General features: G+C 43.2%; 2 protein-coding genes across 12 annotated transcripts in view; one reads left to right on the top strand and one right to left on the bottom strand.

Moving 5' to 3' along the window:
- The first annotated feature begins 955 nt into the window (after nt 1-955).
- acp6 (acid phosphatase 6, lysophosphatidic) lies at nt 956-9947 on the top strand. Of its 7 annotated transcripts, none has more exons than XM_028592036.1 (11): nt 956-1179; nt 2477-2702; nt 2828-2956; nt 6540-6670; nt 6812-6891; nt 6975-7062; nt 7235-7367; nt 8206-8306; nt 8419-8511; nt 8606-8771; nt 8864-9947. In XM_028592036.1, the coding sequence occupies exons 2-11, from the start codon at nt 2484-2486 to the stop codon at nt 8996-8998; spliced, it is 1275 nt and encodes a 424-aa protein (XP_028447837.1). In that variant the 5' UTR covers nt 956-1179; nt 2477-2483; the 3' UTR covers nt 8999-9947. The 7 variants fall into 7 exon arrangements, with proteins under 7 accessions (XP_028447837.1, XP_028447838.1, XP_028447836.1 ...); XM_028592037.1 differs by having other exon boundaries at nt 2482-2702; XM_028592035.1 differs by having other exon boundaries at nt 956-1151.
- A 2704-nt stretch (nt 9948-12651) lies between these two features.
- The window catches only part of bcl9 (BCL9 transcription coactivator), a 32866-nt gene continuing 23332 nt past the window's right edge, over nt 12652-22185 (bottom strand). For all 5 annotated transcript variants that reach the window (XM_028591180.1, XM_028591184.1, XM_028591181.1 and 2 more), the window contains exons 4-10: nt 22171-22185; nt 21080-21187; nt 20747-20933; nt 19844-19940; nt 17545-19735; nt 14672-14941; nt 12652-14520 (exon numbers count right to left, since the gene is read on the bottom strand). The exon at nt 22171-22185 is cut by the window's right edge and continues 299 nt beyond it. In XM_028591180.1, the coding sequence (XP_028446981.1) occupies nt 13481-14520; nt 14672-14941; nt 17545-19735; nt 19844-19940; nt 20747-20933; nt 21080-21187; nt 22171-22185 (3908 nt within the window). In that variant the 3' untranslated portion in view covers nt 12652-13480. The remainder of the gene's footprint in view (nt 14521-14671; nt 14942-17544; nt 19736-19843; nt 19941-20746; nt 20934-21079; nt 21188-22170) is intronic.

Genomic DNA, 22185 nt, shown 5'->3' on the forward strand with positions numbered 1-22185 from the left:
GTGGGTATCATACAGTGGTGGAAGAAGTATTTAGATCATTTAATTTATAAAAACGAAATCAAAATGTAGCTTGAGTATAAGCAGCAAACTCTCCTTTCTGAGTTTTATATAGTAGGTATTACATACAATATGGGACTATCACTATTTTTACAACAACAATAATTTATAAGCTTATAATATGTTTTGGAAATGTTATCTGTAATATGCTAGGCTAACTAGTAACGTGGCTGTCAAAATAATGCAGTGGAATAAAATACATAAATATTTTCTTCTGGAATGTAGTGGAGTAAAGGTATGAATAAAAAACAAAGTAGCCTAAAATTCAAAAGTGCAAAAGGAATGTACATTTCAGTTTGACTATGAATAAACATGGCAGCTCCTCAAGACCCAAGTAAAGTTCCTGCTATTCCTGGGTCTTGCTTCAAAACATTACAACGGTGAATTTTCTGTTTCTTTGTTGTCCCAGGCTAAATATTCTCGAATTGAAATGTAGGCTATTGATAGCCAAATAGCCTATATTTTGTACGTAGGCAATGCATTCATGAATGCGTGTGCATGTGTACAGTACTCTATCCCTGAAATATATATATATATATATATATATATATATATATATATATATATATATATATATATATATATATATATATATATATATATATATGAACATGTGCTTGCCACAGTGGCAGACAGTAAAAACAAGTAATATTATTAATTAATTAATAGTAATTAATTCAGACTCTGGATATATAGTAGATGATTTATTGTGATTTTGTCATCAATAATTACAAGATTACATTTTCTCTTAATTTGCTTGGGATAACAAACAACACTGAATAGATTTAGCTCCTATATGCAGCAGCAGCACACCAAAGAATTTCTAATATAGATCCGTAGACCGGCTTTGAGCACACTTTGCATCTCCTCTACAGCAAATCTTTTCAAAGAAGAAGAAGAAAGATCAGCCTGTGATGTGGATGTCGGGAAATGTAGTTTTATCGTCGTAGCTATCACATTTACTTATGTTGTAGGGTGGTATTTGCTACCCTACAGTTCCCGGCATGTCCTTTGGCTTGAAGCGATGTGAAGAGTTGCTGAATGACAAGTGAATTTATCATTTACTGAACGCTGTGTGTTTTCTATCAAGAAAAGTAAGTTAAAAAGACTTCGTTTCAGAAAGTAAGTAAGTTAGCTAACGTCATTTAGCTACATCATGGTGCATTAGGTTTACTGTTAAGACGGAGGTCAAACTTTATGTTATCATGTTCTGTTGCAATTAACGGTAGCTAGTTTTGAAAGAGTTAACGTTAGCCCAATTGTGCCGAGTGGTGTTTTCTTAACGTGCTTCATGTAGCGTTTATCAACGAGTTGGTGGTGAAACCATTGGTGAAACGAGTTAAGCAATGTCTGTTGGCTAGCTCAGGATATCCGTATCAGTGTGAATAGTCCTTATCTTACAGTATTTGGGAGTTTTATGGCACAACTAGGTCATATTAACTTAATATATTTCACGAGTGAGGAAACATTTAAATAGAAGTAGCTAGTGTTAGTAGTCATCAGCATTTTCATTCTTGACATCGTTGGACTTGACATGATGTTTAGTTGTATCAGTTTATCAGGTTAGTGCATAGCTAAATGCATAGTAATGTAGCTGAAACTAAAGCTAAAACAGTTAACGTTATATATATAAAATATTTTTTTTGGCATTAATAGAGAAAGTAATCTGTAGATTAATCCGTAGTTTAAAAAAGCATCTCGCCAAGCTAAAAGGATGAACGTTAGTGGATTTCTCTGTAACAATTTTAATAACTGACGTATCATTTATGTCGTTATGTTAAGCAAAAATGCTGAAGGTTCTCCTCAAATGTGAATATGTTGCTATTTTTGTAGTGTAGTGTTGATTAGAAAATTGGTGTCCTTAAATGTTGGATTTTTCCGAATTTCTTTTAATTTAAGGCATTAAGATCTATTTCCAAAAGATGATTTTTTATTTTATTTCTCTTTTTAGTCAACTTTAGTATGGGTGTATTCACTTATGCTGAACACTGTATGTGTGTATGTGTGTGTGTGTGTGTGTGTGTGTGTGTGTGTGTGTGTGTGTGTGTAGGTAGGTGGATATGAAATATATACAGTATAATGTAATATAAACCTACCTACACACACATAAGTGCTCAGCATAAGTGTTACCCATACTAAAGTTGACTAAAAAGAGGAATAAAAAAAAAAATCATCTTTTGGAAATAGATCTTAATGCCTTAATTCGGATTTGTATTTGACAGTGATGATATTGTTTACATTGTTAATAACTATGTTTGTTTGACAGGGTTATTGTACATGGATTGTTACTGGAAATAATTTGTTTTACTGTCCTTATGATAAAAACGTTCTCTTAATCTTCCTCTTTAATCTTTCTATTAACCCTAATGCATGTGTAGTTAATTCAGACACCAAAACCATGTGTCTGTTTTGTTCCCAGCGCAGCCATGAGGACTCTTTGGACCAAAGCAGGTGTTTTAGGTTCGATGTCAATGGCTTTTGGTTCACTACTGTGGTCACAGAAGAAGACTGAACCGGACCCGGTTGATTCCAGTTGCTCATCTGCTGACACAAATCCCAGTTCTCACTATGAACTTAAACTGGTCCAAGTCCTATTCCGACATGGCGCTCGAACGCCACTGAAGTCAATACCTGATGTGATGGAGGTAAAACTCTTTTTTCTGTATTTAATCAACTTGTTTAGTGCTTGTGTGTGTTAAACAAATGAAGTGTCACATAATATCTGTATGTAATAACAATTCTTTGTCTGGGCACATTTTTCTCGTCAAAGGCCCAATGGGTGCCAACGCTCTTGGAGCCTCCAGCACACACCCACATCAACTATGAAGTGACAGATCTTCATGGTGGCCCCAGACCCCCAGCTCCTGTAGAAGACAGCTATCGGCAAAACATACTGAACGTGAGTATGTGTGCTTTGTGCTGTTGACTGCGGTCAGACAAGAAAAGAGCTAAATGGAAACAAATTCAGATGCTGTAACTTGTGTAGTTGCTTCCTGGTAAAAGGCTTTGTGGAAGAGAATAGCCAATTACACACAGTACTTTTTTTACGGCGGACATTTAGACCTGTAGCAACTGGAAACGTGTCATTCAATTTAGGTGTGCATGTGCCAGGGCCTTGTGCAATCTGGCACAGTTTACTTAAGGCGTTTTCACATATGATCTCCGGACTATGTTCGAGGAATTGGTCCCGACATAGTCCGGAGTTACACATGTAGCACACAACAGGAGATTGTCGGTGTCACATGCATTCTCACTTGCTGGAAATATTCCGTTTTGATTTACAGTTTTTTCCAACTGCTTACACACGTTTTCAAAACTATGTCTCCTTTTTTCAAAACTCTACACACAATTCCTAAAACTGTACACACAAAATGCTAAATGCCTCACATCTCCTTCAAAATGAAGCACTGCATTCAGAATACCATAAACACATCTCAAAATGAAGCATTTGCATCAAATGGCAAACACTTTTTTCATAATAGTAAATATATGGATATACCATGTACACACTGTTGTTCTAAATCTAAAGCTCTTTTGTCTTTCATAGGCTTATATCTACATTTACAATGTTCTAGAGAGAAAGTAATCTGCTGAAAGTGGTTGAAAAGTGCACCTGTAAAAAGCAATGTAATGTTACAGTAAAACAGAAAATATTGATTGGGCAAAACATCACGTTAGTAAGAGTAGCACAGTGTTGTTTACAGTAGCATGAAACAAGAACACAAAAGTATAAACATATGTAAACCAAAGGTATCATTTTTAGAAGTGTGTGTGTGTGTGTGTGTGTGTGTGTGTGTGTGTGTGTGTGTGTGTGTGTGTGTGTGTGTGTGTGTGTGTGTGTGTGTGTGTGTGTGTGTGAGAGAGGAGGGGCGGTGTCGAAGTGTAGTTCTAACACAAAAACAACTCCAAAAATGGCTACTCCTGTGAGCTGCACAAAACTATTTAGCCTCAAGAGGGCGATAGTGGTGCTGGGTGCACGAGGAGGGGTTGAACAGGTCAAGGGCGGGGGTTGCTAGGCAACCCCACGTGGTTAAACTAGCAGCGTTAACTCGGGAGCTACGTGGCTAGCTTGTGTCCGTGTGTGTGTTAGTAAAAGGAACAGAATAAAGGAGGAAAACACTCTGATCTTAGTTATCGGTAATGGCCAGCTCCCTCAGCCACCCAGGTCTGGACCCCACATGTAGTTAGGACAGACTGAGACTTTTGATTTACCGAGGGAAACTTTGGTCATCCTCCAGTGGCTAACAGCGGATTCACCGCGATTATCTCGCGGACAGTAACTACACTCCGTGAAAGGAGTGATTTAGCAGGTAGCGATTACAGTTATACCCAGCTACTTAACACAACATCATCAACGGTATCGTGATCTATTGATACATTCACAGAAAACAGATTAATAATCATATATGGACCATTACATGATTAAAATCAGATCACATTAATGGCACAAGCGGTAGCGAACCCTTTGCTCATTAATAAACAAACCAAAACGCACTAGTTCTAACGTCTGCCCAGAACTGTGTACAGCCTTACGGTGCGTTGATTGTCAGTTAATCTCCTGCCAGAGGTTAACGATCCGTTTCGTCCAGAGCAGGGGACGAGACGTGATCCAAGTCGACAAGCAAGAAACAGAACGCCGTCCTTTTCTTGAATCCAGGCTGATTAAACCCGCTGCAGATGAGGGAATACTCGGCCAGTATTTCCTCGGATCCCCTTTGTATATCAGACCGATCTAAAGTTGTCCCAGCTCCAAACTCGACTAGCGAGGTGATGCTGGCTAGCTAGTCCGGACTAGAGTGCCTCCTGTAGTGACCTGAGTCACCGTGGAAAAAAGCAAAGAAACACAAACGCCTATCCTTCCTCCGCCTCCTAGTGGCAGGGTGGTGCATTCAAAGGCCCGACAGCCAATGGGAAAACTGCACTTTGTCACAGGTGTGAAGCAGTTCTTTGTCTCACCACCGAGAGACAAAGCCTACCGACAGAATGAGAAAATAACTCCGGCACGACCAGAGGCAGAGGACTGCATTTTTGTGCACAATGAATGGAGTACCAACTGCAGGATCGTTGCCCAGTACGGCTGACCTGACCTGGAGCCCTGTCGGTAATATACTGACCATTTTATTTACTACGAAAACAGCACACTGCCGTCTACATAGCCCCCGATGCTAACGTTAGCAAAAGTTTGGTTCACTGCTAACCATAGTGAACAAAATGCAGCACGATCACCTGGATACGGGATACAGGGGACTTTTACAAGGTGTCCTTAAAGTCTTTTCCCCTCCAGCTTTCTCCCAGCATGTAGATTGTGTTACTAGAGGGAAGAACACACTAGACCATGTATACTCTAACATCAAAAAAGCACACAGAACTGCACCTCTCCCTCACCTGGGCCAGTCAGATCACATCCAACTCCTGATCCCAGCATAAGTCCCGGTCAGAAGGACGATCAGAACCTAGTCTGACCCGGCCCTGTCCCAGCTCCAGGACTGCTTCCAATAAGGACATGGTTGTGTGCAATATGTTACAGAACAGAGCCCTTTGTTTATTGTTATGATTTCATCTTGCTTGTACATTTTCCCAAGAGAACCACCAAAATAGCCTCCGAACAGGGCTTCTTTTAACTTCTAGAAGGATTTCAAAAATATCGTCTGAATATCGAGATATTAAAAAAAATATCGAGATATTCATTTTTGTCAATATCTCCCACCCCTAGTTATAAACAACCAAACCTTTTGCTGTTCCTTGAGTTATTCTGACCATTTCTGTGTCGGCCCTTACCGACAGACGTTCCCCAATCTAGTCGTCTCTCCATTTAGCCGTTTTTGTTGCCTTTTTCATGTAAATCACCCTCCTTCTTCACCTTCGGTGTTTGTTTTCTTCTGATTTTGCGCGTGCAGCATAAAACATCGTCAACCCGCTCACTTGTTGCTTGCTAATTGCTAATTTCAGGTTTGCAGTGCATGTGTGAAGCTTTACTAAGACAAGTAATTGAAAAGTTTATCGCTGCTGTGGTAAAGGCCTGTTGTTTTATATATAATACGATCACCTGTGTGTAATCACAACTGATTTGGGATCAAATACTTTTTATAGGCTATATTGTTGTCCTTCATAGATGTGAAGCACCTTGTGCATTCAGAAGCCTTTCTCCCTCTAGTGGCCACTAGGATTCATTACAAAGCCTTATAGATGACATTAAAGCAGATTAATGTATTCAACTCCTCACTGTAATGCCACTGAACTGTGTGCAGAGTTTCCCAGTGATATATGTTTGCCAGCCAGTGTGTCCATAGAAATAGTTTCCTGTGCTCCTCTGCTAAAGAGGTTTACTGCACTGGATTTAGCATAGAAAGCTAAATCGGACAATGTGGACTCCTGCCATCGATAAACCACATTCACTCTGGATTCCTGCGCGCCCATCGCAGGTTGTGTTTGTTAGGCCACATCTGTGAGTAAAAGCTGATCCTGTTTGTGTCACTTGGCAGGGTGGCACGTTCCCCGGTCAGCTGACCACAGTGGGCATGCAGCAGCTGTATGAGCTGGGCAAGAAGCTGAGGAAGAGATACATTGAGGAGATTCCTTTCCTTAGCTCAACCTTTAGTCCAACCGAGGTCTAGTAAGTGTTGCAAATTGTGAAAGGTAGCAAGAACACAAACACTATCCTGCACGCCACGGTTTTGATACATTGTGGTTATGAGCGTAGTACAAAAGTTGGCTGCCTTCCATGACCTTTTTTTTTTTTTTCTGTAATATTTAGTGTGCGCTCCACTAACATTGTAAGGACCATTGAATCTGCCAAGTGCCTGGTAGCAGGGCTGTTTGAGCAAAAACAAAAAGGTAGGGTAGAAATCCACATGTACATGATGTTATTTGTTTTATTCTGTATCTCATCAAATCTGCTTTTTCTGTCCTATTCAAAGAAATTGTGCCTATATTAACAACGGAGGCAGAATCTGAAATCCTGTATCCTAACTACCATGGATGCAAGCTGCTCAAACTCCTTGCCAGGTATGTAGGGTATATTTTCATACCAGGCCTCAAACATCCTATGCACTAGCTACCCAAAACTGGAATCTACAATAACGTGTTGTGCAAAATGATTAGCACAGTTGCGATGCCTCTGACAGGTTGTCATGGTGTGTCTGTGTTTTGAGGCTGACACTGTCGGTGTTCTGTGCAGCCACCGCTGGGCAGAGTCGTCCACTCTGCCAGACATTGCAGCAGATCTGCAGAGCATCCAGAGCGCGTTGGGCATTGCCGCTCACCAGCACATTGACTTCATCCTCATTAGGGACGACATGGTTGCCAGAGAGGTGACACCGCCTCATCATGATTCATATGACTTTTTATTAGGTCTCACCACAAGCTATCAGAATACATATGATTATTATGAAGACTTGGCTTGGCTTGAAGCGGCAACCCAGCAAGCTGCTAGTTATGTAAGGTGAAACTCCACAACAGAGTTCATCAGGTTTCTAGAGATTTTAACAAGCTAAAATAACTGCATGGTTTGAGTCTAAACATTGACAATATTTACTCATGGCCGTAATTGAAGATATCTTAAAATCATTTCTTATTCAGTCAGTGAAAGAAATTCATTACTGGATGATTTGTCCAATTGTATATATCCGACTTTAGAGGGGCATTTTTTTTCAAATAACCATCTTTCACTGTAAATGTGCACACTGGGGCCACCACAAGATCTGAAATAAGATGAAGGGGCGACTTTTTTGGCCTTTTCTGTATTTGCTGATTATTATTTTTTTCCCTCACCATCCAAAGCCAAATACTGTAGCCCTACCTAACAATCTGGCTGATTATGTTCAGATCCATCAGTTACAACTAATTCAAACTAACAGACAAATTAAATCAGCACATTTCTGAGTCAATACATCTAAAATCCACATAAACAGAAAATAAAGCTACTGGTAGATTTTACTGTCACTGCTTAAAATCTACACCCTCTCTACTGTAAATTTCCCACAATATAAACTATTTTGGAAAATAACTGAAGGGAAAAATGGGGAAACAATGATCTCATAATAAAATGACCCGCTCTGGAAAACAAGGTGTTGTAAGTTCCTTTTTGAGGTTTGTATTGCTCAACAGCAGAGCTGGTACTGACTGTGTCGAGTCTCTGCACATTAACAGACGCACGGCCTGCCCTGTCCATCAGTGCTGGACACCTGGAGGAATAAAGTGGAACAGAGAGCTGTGGACATGATCTGCCACGTGTATGAACCCAGCAACAGGTTAGATTCAACAAAGTCAGCAGCGATAGTAGACCAATCTCCGATTTGACGTAGCCCATTTGTTTAGAGTTTAAGAGGCCACCTTTAATTATTTTTGCTCTGTTTTTGACAGGAAGAACTTGCAGCTGTGTGTGGGACCCCTCCTGCAGACATTGTTAGCCAACATTGAGGAGAAACTAGCGGAAATGTCGTCAGAGCCCAAAAGGTTGGACATCTCTAGATGGTCGCCCATTTGTTGCACAAACTTAATTGTGTTTGGTCTTTAAAATGGTTTACTGTTACAATCCTCTCTCAAACAGGAAGTTGTTTTTGTACTCTGCACATGACACTACTTTGATACCCTGTCTGATGTCTCTGGGGATTTTTGACATGAGATGGCCACCATATGCTGCTGATATCACTCTGGAGCTGCACCAACACCGGCAGACCAACAGGTCCTTTGTTAAAGTGTCATACGTAGGAGAGGTAGGGGGCGACAGTGTGTCTTGTGTTTATTTGCTAAGCTGTTGCATTTTCTTTCCCTTGTGTTTTACTCTAAGCTGCTTGTCTTTCTGTAGGATCAACTTATACCAGGTTGTAGTGGAGTCTACTGCCCTCTGGAGGAGTTCAAACAAGTCCTCTCAGCGTACTCCCTGAGCTCTGAACTCTACCACGATCTTTGTAATAGCACAGAGGGCTTGACCGAGCCCTGAACAAACTTTCACAGCTCAGCACAGTGCTACCAGTGATGTTACACTCAGACAGTTACCATGCATCTTTTTTTTCTTTTTTTTTACATCCTCCGTTCTTACTCCATCCAGCTACCATCATCAGGGGAAACTTTCTTGGGAGTCCTGGATTACAGCCACCTTTTTCAGACTTTCAATTTCATAATTCCTGATTTCCATGTATCCATGGCAGTAAAATGTTCCAATCAGGTAGATTAATTGTTATGGTATATTGACAAGTTTAAGTGCAGAATAATTTGTCAACAAAACCCCAAAAGACTACAACCAACTAAGTCTGCCCCCTCTCAAGTCATACATCTTTAGAAGATACAAATACATGCCTCCATTTAGCAAAGTCTAAGTAATTTGCTAAAATAGCTGGACACTAGTTTTAAATTTGAGTAAATGATGCAAATGTTGGAAACTATTTTCAGCTGTAGATTGGTAGAAATGTGGTGTTCTAGTAAGTATTTGCTGCACAAGGACAATACGTATGATTGACTCAAAATAAACTACAGTGCCCATGTCCATTGCAATGAAGTAACATACTCCTGTATGTGTATAATAGTTTTTAGACCATAGTAGAGGTATAGGGTACAGAGGAATAAACTATATCAGGTTTGCCTACACAGGTGATACTTGTTTATAGGATGGTTTTTCTCTCTCGGGATTTGTTGAAAAGAAAAATACAGTGTTATCAGCCTTTTTACTTGCAATTTATTGTTACACTAAAATATGTACAAAAATATGGCTTGCAAAAGTATTGATACCCCTTGAAGTTTTCCACATTTTGTCATGTTACAACCACAAATGTAAAAGTATTTCATTGGGATTTTATGTGATAGGCCAACACAAAGCGGCACATAATTGTGAAGTGGAAGGAAAATGATGCATGGTTTTCACATTTTTTTTACAAATAAAAAACTGAAAAGTGTGGCGTGCAAAAGTATTCAGCCCCCCTTTACTCTGATAGCCCTAAATAAAATCCAGGTTAGGTGACTTCTTTCAGAATTAGTAAATAGAGTCCCCCTGTGTGTAATCTAATCTCGGTATAAATCCAGCTGTTCTGTGACGGCCTCAGAGGTTTGTTAGAGTGAACAAACAGCATCATGAAGCCCAAGGAACATACCAGACAGGTCAGCAATGAAGTTTAAAGCAGGGTTAGGTTATAAAAAAAATATCCCAAGCTTTGAACATCTCACAGAGCGCTGTTCAATCCATCATCCGAAAATGGAAAGAGTATGGCACAACTGCAAACCTACCAAGACATCAAGGCCGTCCACCTAAACTGACAGGCCGGGCAAGGAGAGCATTGATCAGAGAAGCAGCCCAGAGGCCCCTTGGGAACTCTGGAGGAGCTGCAGAGATCCACAGCTCAGGTGGGAGAATCTGTCCACAGGACAACTATTAGTTGTGCATTCCACAAATCGGGCCTTTATGGAAGAGTAGCAAGAAGAAAGCCATTGTTGAAACCAAGCCATAAGAAGTCCCGTTTGCAGTTTGCCACAAGCCACGTGGGGGACACCGCAAACCTGTGGAGGAAGGTGCTCTGGTCAGATGAGAGCTGTGCAAAACGCTATGTTGACGTGAAACGTGGTGGTAGCAGCATCGTGCTGTGGCGATGCTTTTCTTCAGCAGGGACAGGGAAGCTGGTCACAGCTGATGGGGAGATGCATGGAGCCAAATACAGGGCAATCTTAGAAGAAAACCTGTTTTAGATGCAAAAGACTTGAGACTGGGGCGGATGTTCACCTTCCAGCAGGACAACGACCCTAAATCTACAGTCCGAGCTACAATTGAATGGTTTACATCAAAACCTCCAGATTTAGTCCAGACCTAAATCTAATTGAGAATCTCTGGCAAGACTTGAAAATTGCTGTTCATAGATGCTTTCCATCCAATCTGACTGAGCTTGAGCTATTTTGCAAACAAGAATGGGCAGAAATTTCAATGTCTAGATGTGCAAAGCTGGTAGAGACGTACCCCAAAAGACTTGCAGCTGTAATTGCAGCAAAAGGTGGTTCTACAAAGCATTGACTCAGGGGGGCTGAATACTTTTGCATGCCACACTTTTCAGTTCATTTGTAATAAAAAATTAAACCATGTATCATTTTCCTTCCACTTCAAAATTATGTGCCACTTTGTGTTGGTCTATCACATAAAATCCCAATAAAATAAGTTTGTGGTTGTAACGTGACAAAATGCGGAAAAGTTTAAGGGGTATACTTTTGCAAGCCTCTGTTTATTTTAAAGCTTGACCAATGCCAGTATTTGATTGCTGATGCAGTTATTCTGTCAATTTAGTTGTGTTCACAATCAAATCTTTCCTATTTAATCACTTTATTCCTTAAGGGAATGCTAAGCAGTTAATGTACTGTATCTTACTTTGGGGATTAGTTGTGTGTTAAGTGACATTAGTGCATAGGTAAATGTCTTCATAACCATGCTATGAATATGCAGAAATTGAATAATTCTGCTAGTTTGTATTAAGAGTGAAACATTAGGTTGCCTTCTTGTTGGTACCATCAGACCACAGTATAATGTATTAATGGATACACGGCCATTATATAGACTGTTACAATAACAGGCATTGTACATTAGAGCGGGAGTTTCCCATGACCTGCTGCTTAAAATATAAAGGTTTGGATTGGTGAGTCATGAATAAAGATTTTGATCAATGTTAAGTCGCTTTTCTTTGGCTAGTGAAACATAAGGGGCTCTGTACTATTCCTACCAGCTAAGTGAAATCCAGTTAGTAAAGCACAACTAGTGTGTTAGAGTTCAACTGCATCAACATGGTTGCATCTATTTTGGAAGTGTGGTGTCCTCTAAAGTAGCTTTGTCTAAGTACCTCCTGATAAAATGTCAAATTGGCATGGTTGCTTTACTGTATGACTTGCTCTCTTTGTTCTAGTTCATTTGTTCTAGTTTGACGTGTTGAATGACAAAGACAGCACCTGGTCCACATAACTGACTAAATGGTGAATAGTCAAGAGCCACGTGGACCCATACATGCGCACACACACATACACACACACATTCCATAGACAACATGTATATACCAAAACAATATCTTTTATTTGTAGTCCATCACCACAGCCCTGGTAGGCTATTCTGCACCAAAGCCAATGGAGAAACACATGACAAGCTTATACAATAGAGAAAAGAGAGGAAGTCAACTGGATGGTAAGCAGTACGTGTTTACATTTCTGCGTGTCTCACTCTGGACACCACACCTGCCTTACAAAGTTTTTACCAGATCTACCTAGCTCTAGTTCTAGAATACCTGGCATACCTGCTGTGGCATTCAGCCTGTCCCATTCTGATGACCATTGGGGGATTATTGCTGTGGGAATGATTATTACCCAGAGTCAACAAGAGTCAAAACAAACAGGAACACAACAGGAACAACAAGAACACACATAGCACATCTGGGTACTAGCAGTATTATTCACGCTGGCGAAAGTTGAGTCCTGAAAGTTTTGGAGCACCAAATCAAATGTCATCGACAACTTGAAATGGACAGGGGATTATCATTGTGCTGCAAAGCTGCCAGGATCCTCACACACACACACACACACAATGTGTTGCTCTTAATGGTAAAAAATAGAGAAAAAAGACGCTTTCTGCAGACGGTCCATGTTTGTGCTTTTTTAATAATACTATTATCTTAATGAGGTCATAGTTTGGTTTGTTATACACTGGAGTTACAAAGGAAATTAAAATAGACTAAAATTCGAATAGCCCACCAATGGTAAACAGTACAGTATTTTTAGGGGGCATTCCTCTCCCCCAATTAAAGTTGGGTAAGAGGAGTTGAGAGGTCACTGATAGAATGCCTATACATACAGACACATACATACATACCATACAAACATACAGTCTGTCAAGCACGCACACCCTCGCACACGTATATACTGTACAGAAACAGTCAAAACAATGGAGCGAGAGACAAGATGGAGTTCCACTAAAGTCTTCACAAAGCACAAATTCTTATTCCTTTCTCTTGTTCCATACCACTTTCATGACAAATTTGTTTTTTTTGTTGAAGAAAGTAGACATATACTGTAGTATCTCCACGCTGACTTTGAGTTAGGTTGAGTCCTCTTTGATGTTGAAAGTCATATTTATAGTCAGATATTCCAAAAAAAAAAACAAGAACAGTTTTGCGAAATTTATGCACAACAATCCCATACATTCTGAAGTTCATGAGTCAAAATGAAATGTTCTTGTGGCAAAAGTACTCCAATCTGGGCCTGTCTGAGTCTCCATTGGAAAAGTTCCCACAGGACATTACTAGGTGACTGGTTAACTCCATTCTGTTCATTTCTGGGTACATCCTCTCTTGTATTATACGTCCTTTGCTTGAGTCCATCAGAGTTTTCTGAACATTCTCCACACACCGTCACCTTTACTCCATCTTTGTGTATTGTCCAAGAACATTCTACATACAAGGTATCTGTTGGATTAGAACATTCCAGGGCCCGGACTGAACCCCATGTCCATGTCACGTGGCCTCATCTGACCCCCCATCATCATTGTCTGCTGTGGGGGGCCGCCCATGCCCTGCAGTGACATCATCATATTAGGTGAGCCACCAGGGCCTGGGTGAGCCATTTGTCTCCCCTGCATCATCCCTCCCGGACCCCCAGGAGACATCATCCGGTGCTGGGGGCCCATCATGCCTTGGCCCATGAATCCTGGTGGCCGCATAGAGTTGTGGCCAGGGTTGCCCATTGGCATGTCTTGGGGGCCCATTCCCCCGCCAGGCCCCCCTGGCATCCCCCCCATCCCATGCATGGACATCCCCATCCTCGGTGGTCCATCACCCATCATGCCCTGCATGGGGAAGCCAGAGGGGTGGGGTGGTTTTCCTCCAGGGTTGTCTCCCCCACCTCGGGGGAAGTAAGACAGAGTCTGGCTGGGCTTTTCTGATGGGATTATCCTGGACAGGTCAAACTCAGGAATGCCAGATGCTCCCGGTCGCATCACCTCATGAAGGTCTGCGTCACTGAATCCACCTTGCATGTTGTTAAACTCGGGCCCTCCGGGGGTATTGGGCTTGCACATAACCCCATCACCCCCTCCTCCATGAGGCATGTTCCCCATCCGTCCTCCCATAGGTCCTCCTTCTCCCTGGAAGCCCATGGGATGGCCAGGGAAACCTTGGGGACCGGGACCGTTGTGCGGGGAGAAAGGGCCCTGCTGGGAAGGGGACTGGGTGAGGGGGTACGGCTGACTTCGGTGAGGATAACCCATGCGTCCCTGGGGCATCATTTGGGGGTTTCCCATACCAGGGTCTTGGGGATTTGGTGGTATCATCATGCCATGAGGCATCATGCCGGGGCCCATGTTAGGGGTATTGGGAGAAGGCATCTGTGGGGGCATACCATGGGAGAGGGGCTGGGATCCCATTGGATTCATACCCAGAGGGCTGAGGGCAGACATGGGTCCAGCGTTTCCGGGTCCCATCATACGTGGATTGCCTTGGTGATTCATTGCCATGCCTGTATATGCAAGCCAAAAAGAAGTGATTATGTATTCAGTACATGCACTCAGGAAGCAGATCTAATGTGTATTAATATAAATATGACCCAAGGTGGGTGTAATTGAAATAACAAACTAAATTACAAACAAAATAAATATTAGATATCTTACCATTGTTCACTGACGGCAGGTTAGGGGAGCGAGCCGGGGGTGAGTCGTCATCAGAGCTGGCAACCGTCTTTATGGCATCATGGTAGAGTGGGGTGGAGCTGGGCATTGCAAACTTGGACATGCGTGACATCATGATGGAGAGAGGGTTCTGGGATAGAGTTGGCTCAGGGGGTATGTTGTACGGACTGCCAGACGGGACGTTGCCTGGGAGGGACATGGAGCCAGATGGAGCCCCTGATGAAGGAGGGGCTGAGGGAGGGCCGTTACCACCTAGAGGACGGCACAATGAAAAAGAGAGGAGATAACAAAAGAGATGATCAATCTTAGCAGTTGGGACTTTTCCCAATTGTTTTTATCTGTGATGATATGTAGTAATAGTGTGTGCTACTTAAGGCTCAGTGAGATCTAAATTCTGTGGCCACAAGAGGGAGCCACTGGACCATAACCCACCCAACCCCACCCCTCATACAGATGTGTTAACTTGAATAAGTGAGAGATGCACTTAATAAATAATCTCCACATATATATTATTTACATTTTTTTAGTTTTGTAGACTAATTTCAATTTCAAAGGACTATAAGGGGCAGATAACACTGGAATATATTTCTTGTCCTGCCTATGCACCACCTGTCTATACATGTACATCGCATTTCACTTTTCTGCTTTTTTTTTGCACTTCTGGTTGGACGCAAATTGCATTTCGCTGTCTTTGTACTTGTACACTGCACAATGACAAAAAAGTTGAATCTAATCTAATATTTTACATTTGATATAAAAGGGGCAGATATTTTACATGTGATATTAATCACTGAGATCAGTGACTAAAATGCAATACAAATTCAACACCAAACCATTAACAAAAGACATCCTGATAATACGGAAATGGAAATGGAATTAACTCATTTGTGCCCAAAGACAGTGTGATAAGGAAAATGTTAACTGGTCTCAAGTCTTGAAATCTGGTAGGGACAATATTTAGGCACATTGTACAGTACAAATATGTTTTTTTTTAGATCACATAAAAAAATTAAAATAAAAAAATTCACACTTTTATCAATAGTCAAAGTGTGTGTTTTTTTTTTAAAGATTTGGAAAAATGCTAACGTTTTTATTAAAGGTCTTTTACGTTTTGTATTCCAGTACGAGTTCATAGATACCAAATACATGACACAAATACAGTGGTGTGAAAAAGTGTTTGCCCCCTTCCTCATTTCCTGTTCCTTTGCATGTTTGTCACACTTAAGTGTTTCGGAACATCAAACCAATTTAAACAAAAGTCAAGGACAACACAAGTAAACACAAAATGCAATTTGTAAATGAAGGTGTTTATTATTAAAGGAGAAAAAAAATCCAAACCATCATGGCCCTGTGTGAAAAAGTGATTGCCCCCCTTGTTAAAACATACTATAACTGTGGTTGTCCACACCTGAGTTCAATTTCTCTAGCCACACCCAGGCCTGATTATTGCCACACCTGTTCACAATCAAGGCATCACTTAAATAGGAGCTGCTTGACACAGTAAGGTCCACCAGAAGATCCTTAAAAGCTACACATCATGCCGAGACCCAAAGAAATTCAGGAACAATTGAGAAAGAAAGTAATTGAGATCTATCAGTCTGGAAAGGGTTATAAAGCCATTTCCAAAGCTTTGGGAATCCAGCGAACCACAGTGAGAGCCATTATCCACAAATGGCGAAGACATGGAACAGTGGTGAACCTTCCCAGGAGTGGCCGGCCGCCCAAAATTACCCCAAGAGCGCAGCGACGACTCATCCAAGAGGTCACAAAAGACCCCACAACAACGTCCAAAGAACTGCAGGCCTCACTTGCCTCAGTTAAGGTCAGCGCTCATGCCTCCACCATCAGGAAAAGACTGGGCAAAAATGGCCTGCATGGCAGAGTTCCAAGGAGAAAACCACTGCTGAGCAAAAAGAACATCAAAGCTCGTCTCAATTTCTCCAGAACACATCTTGATGATCCCCAAGACTTTTGGGACAACATTCTGTGGACCGATGAGACAAAAGTGGAACTCTTTGGAAGGTGTGTGTCCAAGTATATCTGGCGTGAAGGAACACTGCATTTCATAAAAAGAACATTATACCAACTGTAAAATATGGTGGTGGCAGTGTGATGGTCTGGGGCTGTTTTGCTGCTTCAGGACCTGGAAGACTTGCCGTGATAAAAGGAACTATGAATTCTGCTGTCTACCAAGAGATCCTGAAGGAGAATGTCCGACCATCTGTTCGTGTACTCAAGCTGAAACGAACTTGGGTTCTGCAGCAGGACAATGATCCTAAACACACCAGCAAGTCCACCACCGAATGGCTGAAGAAAAACAAAATGAAGACTTTGGAGTGGCCTAGCCAAAGTCCTGACCTGAATCCTATTGAGATGTTGTGGTATGACCTTAAAAAGGCCGTTCATGCTCGAAAACCCTCTAATGTAACTGAATTAGGACAATTCTGCAAAGATGAGTGGGCCAAAATTCCTCCAGGACGCTGTAAAAGCCTCATTGCACGTTATCGCAAACGCTTGGTTGCAGTTGTTGCTGCTAAGGGTGGCCCAACCAGTCATTAGGTTTAGGGGGCAATCACTTTTTCACACAGGGCCATGATGGTTTGGATTTGTTTTCACCTTTAATGATAAACACCTTCATTTACAAATTGCATTTTGTGTTTACTTGTGTTGTCCTTGACTTTTGTTTAAATTGGTTTGATGTTCCGAAACACTTAAGTGTGACAAACATGCAAAGGAACAGGAAATGAGGAAGGGGGCAAACACTTTTTCACACCACTGTAGGTTAAATATTGAAAGGATAAGAAGGGACAGAGGTGCTGCTTAACACAGAAAATGGAAGAAAGAGACCGTTATACCTTGCTCCATGCTCCCCATCATGTTTGGCGAGGTGATGCTGAGGGGAGGCTTGCCACCCTGAGGTGGTACTCCAGGACTCTGCATGGGTGGTTTTGGTGAGGATGCCCATCCTGGAGAGGGGTTAGGAAGAGAAGGAGACCTCATATGAACAGGAGAGGCACCAGCTGATCCCATCATGGAGTGGGGGGATTTCATTGGTGCTGAGGATGGAGGAGGTGGAGGGGCACTGGGGCCTGTGGGACCAGTAAGCATTCCAGCCAGCTGAGACGGTGTCTGAGGGGATTTAAGGTTTCCAGAGGGAGAGCCCATCATGGGGGACTGCACTTGCCTCAGAGGAGGAGACTTAAGTGGGTTGATACTGGGAGAGTTCCCCCCTCCTGCTTGGACATTTAGGTCTGCTGGCTTGCGGCCCCTCTGACCTTGTGAAGGGCCACCAGCAGGGGGGAGGTGGTTAATACGGCCATTACCTCCTGTTGGTGTAGATCTGTGCTCTGGGCCAAAGGCTTGGTCTACATGTGGACCCCTCATTCCTCCAGGACCCCCTGGGAAGGGTCGCCCAGGCCCCATAGGAAAGTCTCCTGGCTGTGTCTGCTCAGGGAAGGGAGGGCCCTGCATGGGCCGGCCTTGTGGACCCATGTTCTCCATTGGAGGTCCTCCACCTCCTCTCATTCTCATGATCTCGTCAGGACTCATATTCATGGAGGGATCTCGTAGCTTGGCAGGGTGCATATGAGGTCCTGGCCCAGGGCCAGGCCCCATGCCAAACTCAGGCCCCATTTCCCTTCCCCCCATTCCCTGGAGCCTAGAGGATGGACTCATAGGACCATCACCGGGCATTCTGGGAAACATGCCCATGCCATTACCAGGTTCCATTCCACCTCTTTGGTGTCCCATCATCCTTTGCATGTCCATCATCATCCCTGGAGGGATGCCCTTCTCTCCACCCATACCTTGGTGGAACATTGCTTCTTGGACTGACTGAGGATTTGGGAAACGCTCACCACGACCCCCTGGACCAGCAAACATTCCCCCAGGTCCTCCGGGGAAGCCTCGTGCATCTCCCATCCGGGGAGGCATGTCGTCAGGCCAGCCCATTCCAGGCCTTGGAGGTCCCTCCATCTCAGGATTCATCATACCAGAGAAGCCAGGCATCCTCTGCATATGTGGGGGCATACCCCTGGGGCCAGGGCCCATGCTCATGCGCTCCTGGTAGTGCTCTGGTGGACCACCTGGTCCTCCCCACATCTCTCCTGGGCCCATCTGGTAGGGAGGCGGGGGGCCTCGCATCATGCCACGTGGACCATGGGTGTGCATCATCATGTCTGGAGGAAGTGGCCGGTGTTGCATTTCTTGCTTCTTCCTTTTCTCTTCATAAAACTCCTGCTGTAGCTTCAGCCAAGCCACCTGTTCTGGCGTCATCTGATCTCCATCTCCACAGCCCCCTGGACCCCCCATGTGTGCACCCATTTCATCTTGTGGAAACGGAGGCATATCCCTGGGAACATGGGGTGGACCATGGGGTGGGCCAAAGGGTGGACCTTGTGGACGAGGTCCTCCTGGCCCACCTGGTGGTCCGAGGCTCTGAGACTGCGCCATCATAGCTTGTAGGGGGCCTTGCTCAGACCTACGGGGTGCACCATCAGGGCCTCCATCATGGGGACCACCATGGGACGGTGGGGGCCCAGCTGGTGGGGCATCACGGTCATCAGGGAAAAGCATGCGCTGAATATCTCGCAATGTCTGCAGGGAGCGCTGCCGATGCTCCAGCTGTTCTTGGGACAGACCCTCTGTGTTGGCCTCCATGTTCAACAGCTCCTGGGCCAGCTGCTGCTGTTGTTGCTGCTGCTGGGGTGTCAGACCCGCTCCACCAGAGCCTCCACCCTGCCCTCCTTCACCTGCTGTTGGAGGGTTGAGGCCTGCCTCAGGTTGGGTGACGGGAGCCTGGTCAACTGGAGCTGTAGCGTTACTGGGGCTACTGCTGGGAAGATTTTTGGATTCCATGCCTGCAGAAGATGACCCTTCCTGCGGAAGAACACCTGATTGGCTCCCTTGGTTTGGCTGAGGTGGGGCTGGCTCTGCCATGCCAGGTAAGGACGGTTTGGATCCAGGTTGGTGGCTCTGATCTTGGGCATGGGACGGGGGTTGCTGGGGAGGCTTGGCATCATTTCGGAGGGTGCTTGCTGCATTGTTCTTTAACAGAGAGTGACAGAAATAGGATTAAGTTATGACACTCTTGCAAGATGTTGGTGTATGAAGGCATATATGTGTGCGTTATAAAGAGCCTGTGTGTATCTTTACCAGGAGGAGGTGAGCTTTGTCCTTGCTGTTGGAGATGTTTTTCATGTGGAAGGCAATGATGTTTTCTGTATGACCAGTTAGAACTGCATCAGCTGCCCTGAGGACAAGAAGGCAGACAGTCAGATATCAGTCATCAGACACAATACATTTGTGTGCGTGTCTCTGTCCATCCATTTGGGAGACGGTGAGCCAGATGAATGAGTACTAGATGGGACCATGAAGGTAAAACCAAGGTCAACAGACTAAGCTAACACACACACACACACACACACACACACACACACACACACACACACACACACACACACACACACACACACACACACACACACACACCTGAGCATCCACATCTTTGATCTGTAATTCCCAACAGAGTGTTAATCTAAGTGTATGCTCCTACTAAGAAACACACATGCTTGTGCAGATACACACAAAATGGATTTAGGCTATAACTGGGAACGTTGGGGGAAGGAAGAGAAGGGGTGGGAAGAAAGTAACGTAGTGCCATACACACAAACAAACAACAACCACTGATGACAGGGGCACAGAGATATACTTTAGGCAATTGACATTGTTAGTAATTCCATTTAATTTTGAACTGCAATTCCACAAAGGGTTTCACTGTGGGTGTGTTTTGCTTATGTAAAAAAGGGTTTAAGTACTGAGATGATGATTTAATTAGCCTGTCTAAACACATTCATATTCCAAATTTGTAGAGATAAACTTTAACTGTAAAAACTAATAACTACAGTGCTAACACTAGACATACATGTACAAAATGGGCACTAAAGAAATTGAGGTTTTAAATGGCAAATTATGGCTAGAGAGGGCCGTTTCTGAGCTACAATTGTATGGAAGATACTAGCCGCGATAGATACAAATGGTAACTCTCAGCTTCCTTACTTGTTGGCCATCTCCGTGGTGAAGACATAAACGAGTTTTGTGCCTGGTTTCTGGCCACTAGCAGGTTCTGTTGTTGAACCCTGGCCTCCCAGTGTATTGTGGGAGGGTGTGGAGGAGCGACTGAGTCCGGCATTGGAGGTAGAATGTGTGACGGAGTCCTGGGGCTTCACGTCACTGGAGTTACAGTCTACAAGGAGACAATAGGAAAGACCATGACTTTATGACCAGCACAGGCCTATGGGTAATGTAGTTCTACTAAGGAGCTGTCATAAGTCAAGCTGATCAGCGGAGGGACTGCTATGCATGCTTGGATGCACACGTTAACACACTTACTGAAGAATCCTTTGTCATCTTCGTCACTTTCTCCTCCAGAGCACCAGTCAGCTCCACTGTACGGCTGCCTCCTCTCTGCTACACACATCCTCTTTACCCTGCTGCTGTCTGCACATGCATGCACGCCCACGCACACACACACACACACAAGTTGGCTTTGGTTTATCTGTGCGAGTGACAACAAGGGACTACAAAGTATATTTTTCAAGATGTCCAACTGTTGCCTTCTCTAGACAAAGAGAAAATAACTACATGTACAGGACTTTTAATAAAGTAATGCAGTGGTACAGGATAAAAGGAACACAACAAACCAACTATGGGCTATAATTAGGAAGAATTTGTGCCATTTCCCCCTTAATCAGTGCTGAATAGATCTGATAAACTGTCTCTACAGGAAATTATATGTGTAGTATTACCAGATGCATAGCAACAACACAACTGAAACACTGCAGACATGACACTGTTTAAGCACTGTGGGTATTCTATCTATCCTGAACAGCTCAAAGCAGATGTAACCACACATGTAGGTGTGGCAACAAAGTATGAAAGCCCAGCTACTAACAAAATGATTAACCTTGCCCACCTACCTTAGTTCAACTATGTAATTATTCTGGTGAGAATAAAAAAACATTTAAAATAATTTAAAGTCTCAGAGATTTAAACTGACTGACTATAGGGATGGGCCTCACGATAAGATATCATCACGATACTTGTGTCACAATACGATATTATTGCGATTTTAAACATATTTCAATTTATTACTTTTTTCCCCCCCAACTTCCCCAATTTCGTATGTCTCCAAAAGGAAACTTTGTCAACATCGGTTTTATCATCTCACTTCACTTTCATTGCTGCAAAATGAGATTGTCAAGAAGACAAACTGACCAACACATATAATAAAAGATTGATACTTGGCATCTGTGTATCGATACACTATTGCCACGGAAAATATTGCAATACTATGGTGTATCGATTTTTTTCCCCCACCCCTAACTGACTGTAGCACTTCACAAGAACTATTTCTGATCCCAGCTTCCTGCTGGACATTAGATGGTTGGATAATAATGAGTACCGGCTACTGTGGTTCTTACCTTTTTCCTCACTAG

Source organism: Perca flavescens, chromosome 11 (genome assembly GCF_004354835.1).
Source record: "Perca flavescens isolate YP-PL-M2 chromosome 11, PFLA_1.0, whole genome shotgun sequence".
NCBI lineage: Eukaryota > Metazoa > Chordata > Actinopteri > Perciformes > Percidae > Perca > Perca flavescens.

What these genes read in the sequence shown, in the direction of transcription:
- acp6 (XM_028592034.1), top strand. Translation starts at nt 1,592, where the DNA reads ATGATGTTTAGTTGTATCAGTTTATCAG. An exon ending in TTTAGTCCAACCGAGGTCTA is followed by an intron (nt 6,671 to 6,811) that starts GTAAGTGTTGCA and finishes TGTAATATTTAG; the next exon opens with TGTGCGCTCCACTAACATTG. An exon ending in ATGTCGTCAGAGCCCAAAAG is followed by an intron (nt 8,512 to 8,605) that starts GTTGGACATCTC and finishes TCTCTCAAACAG; the next exon opens with GAAGTTGTTTTTGTACTCTG.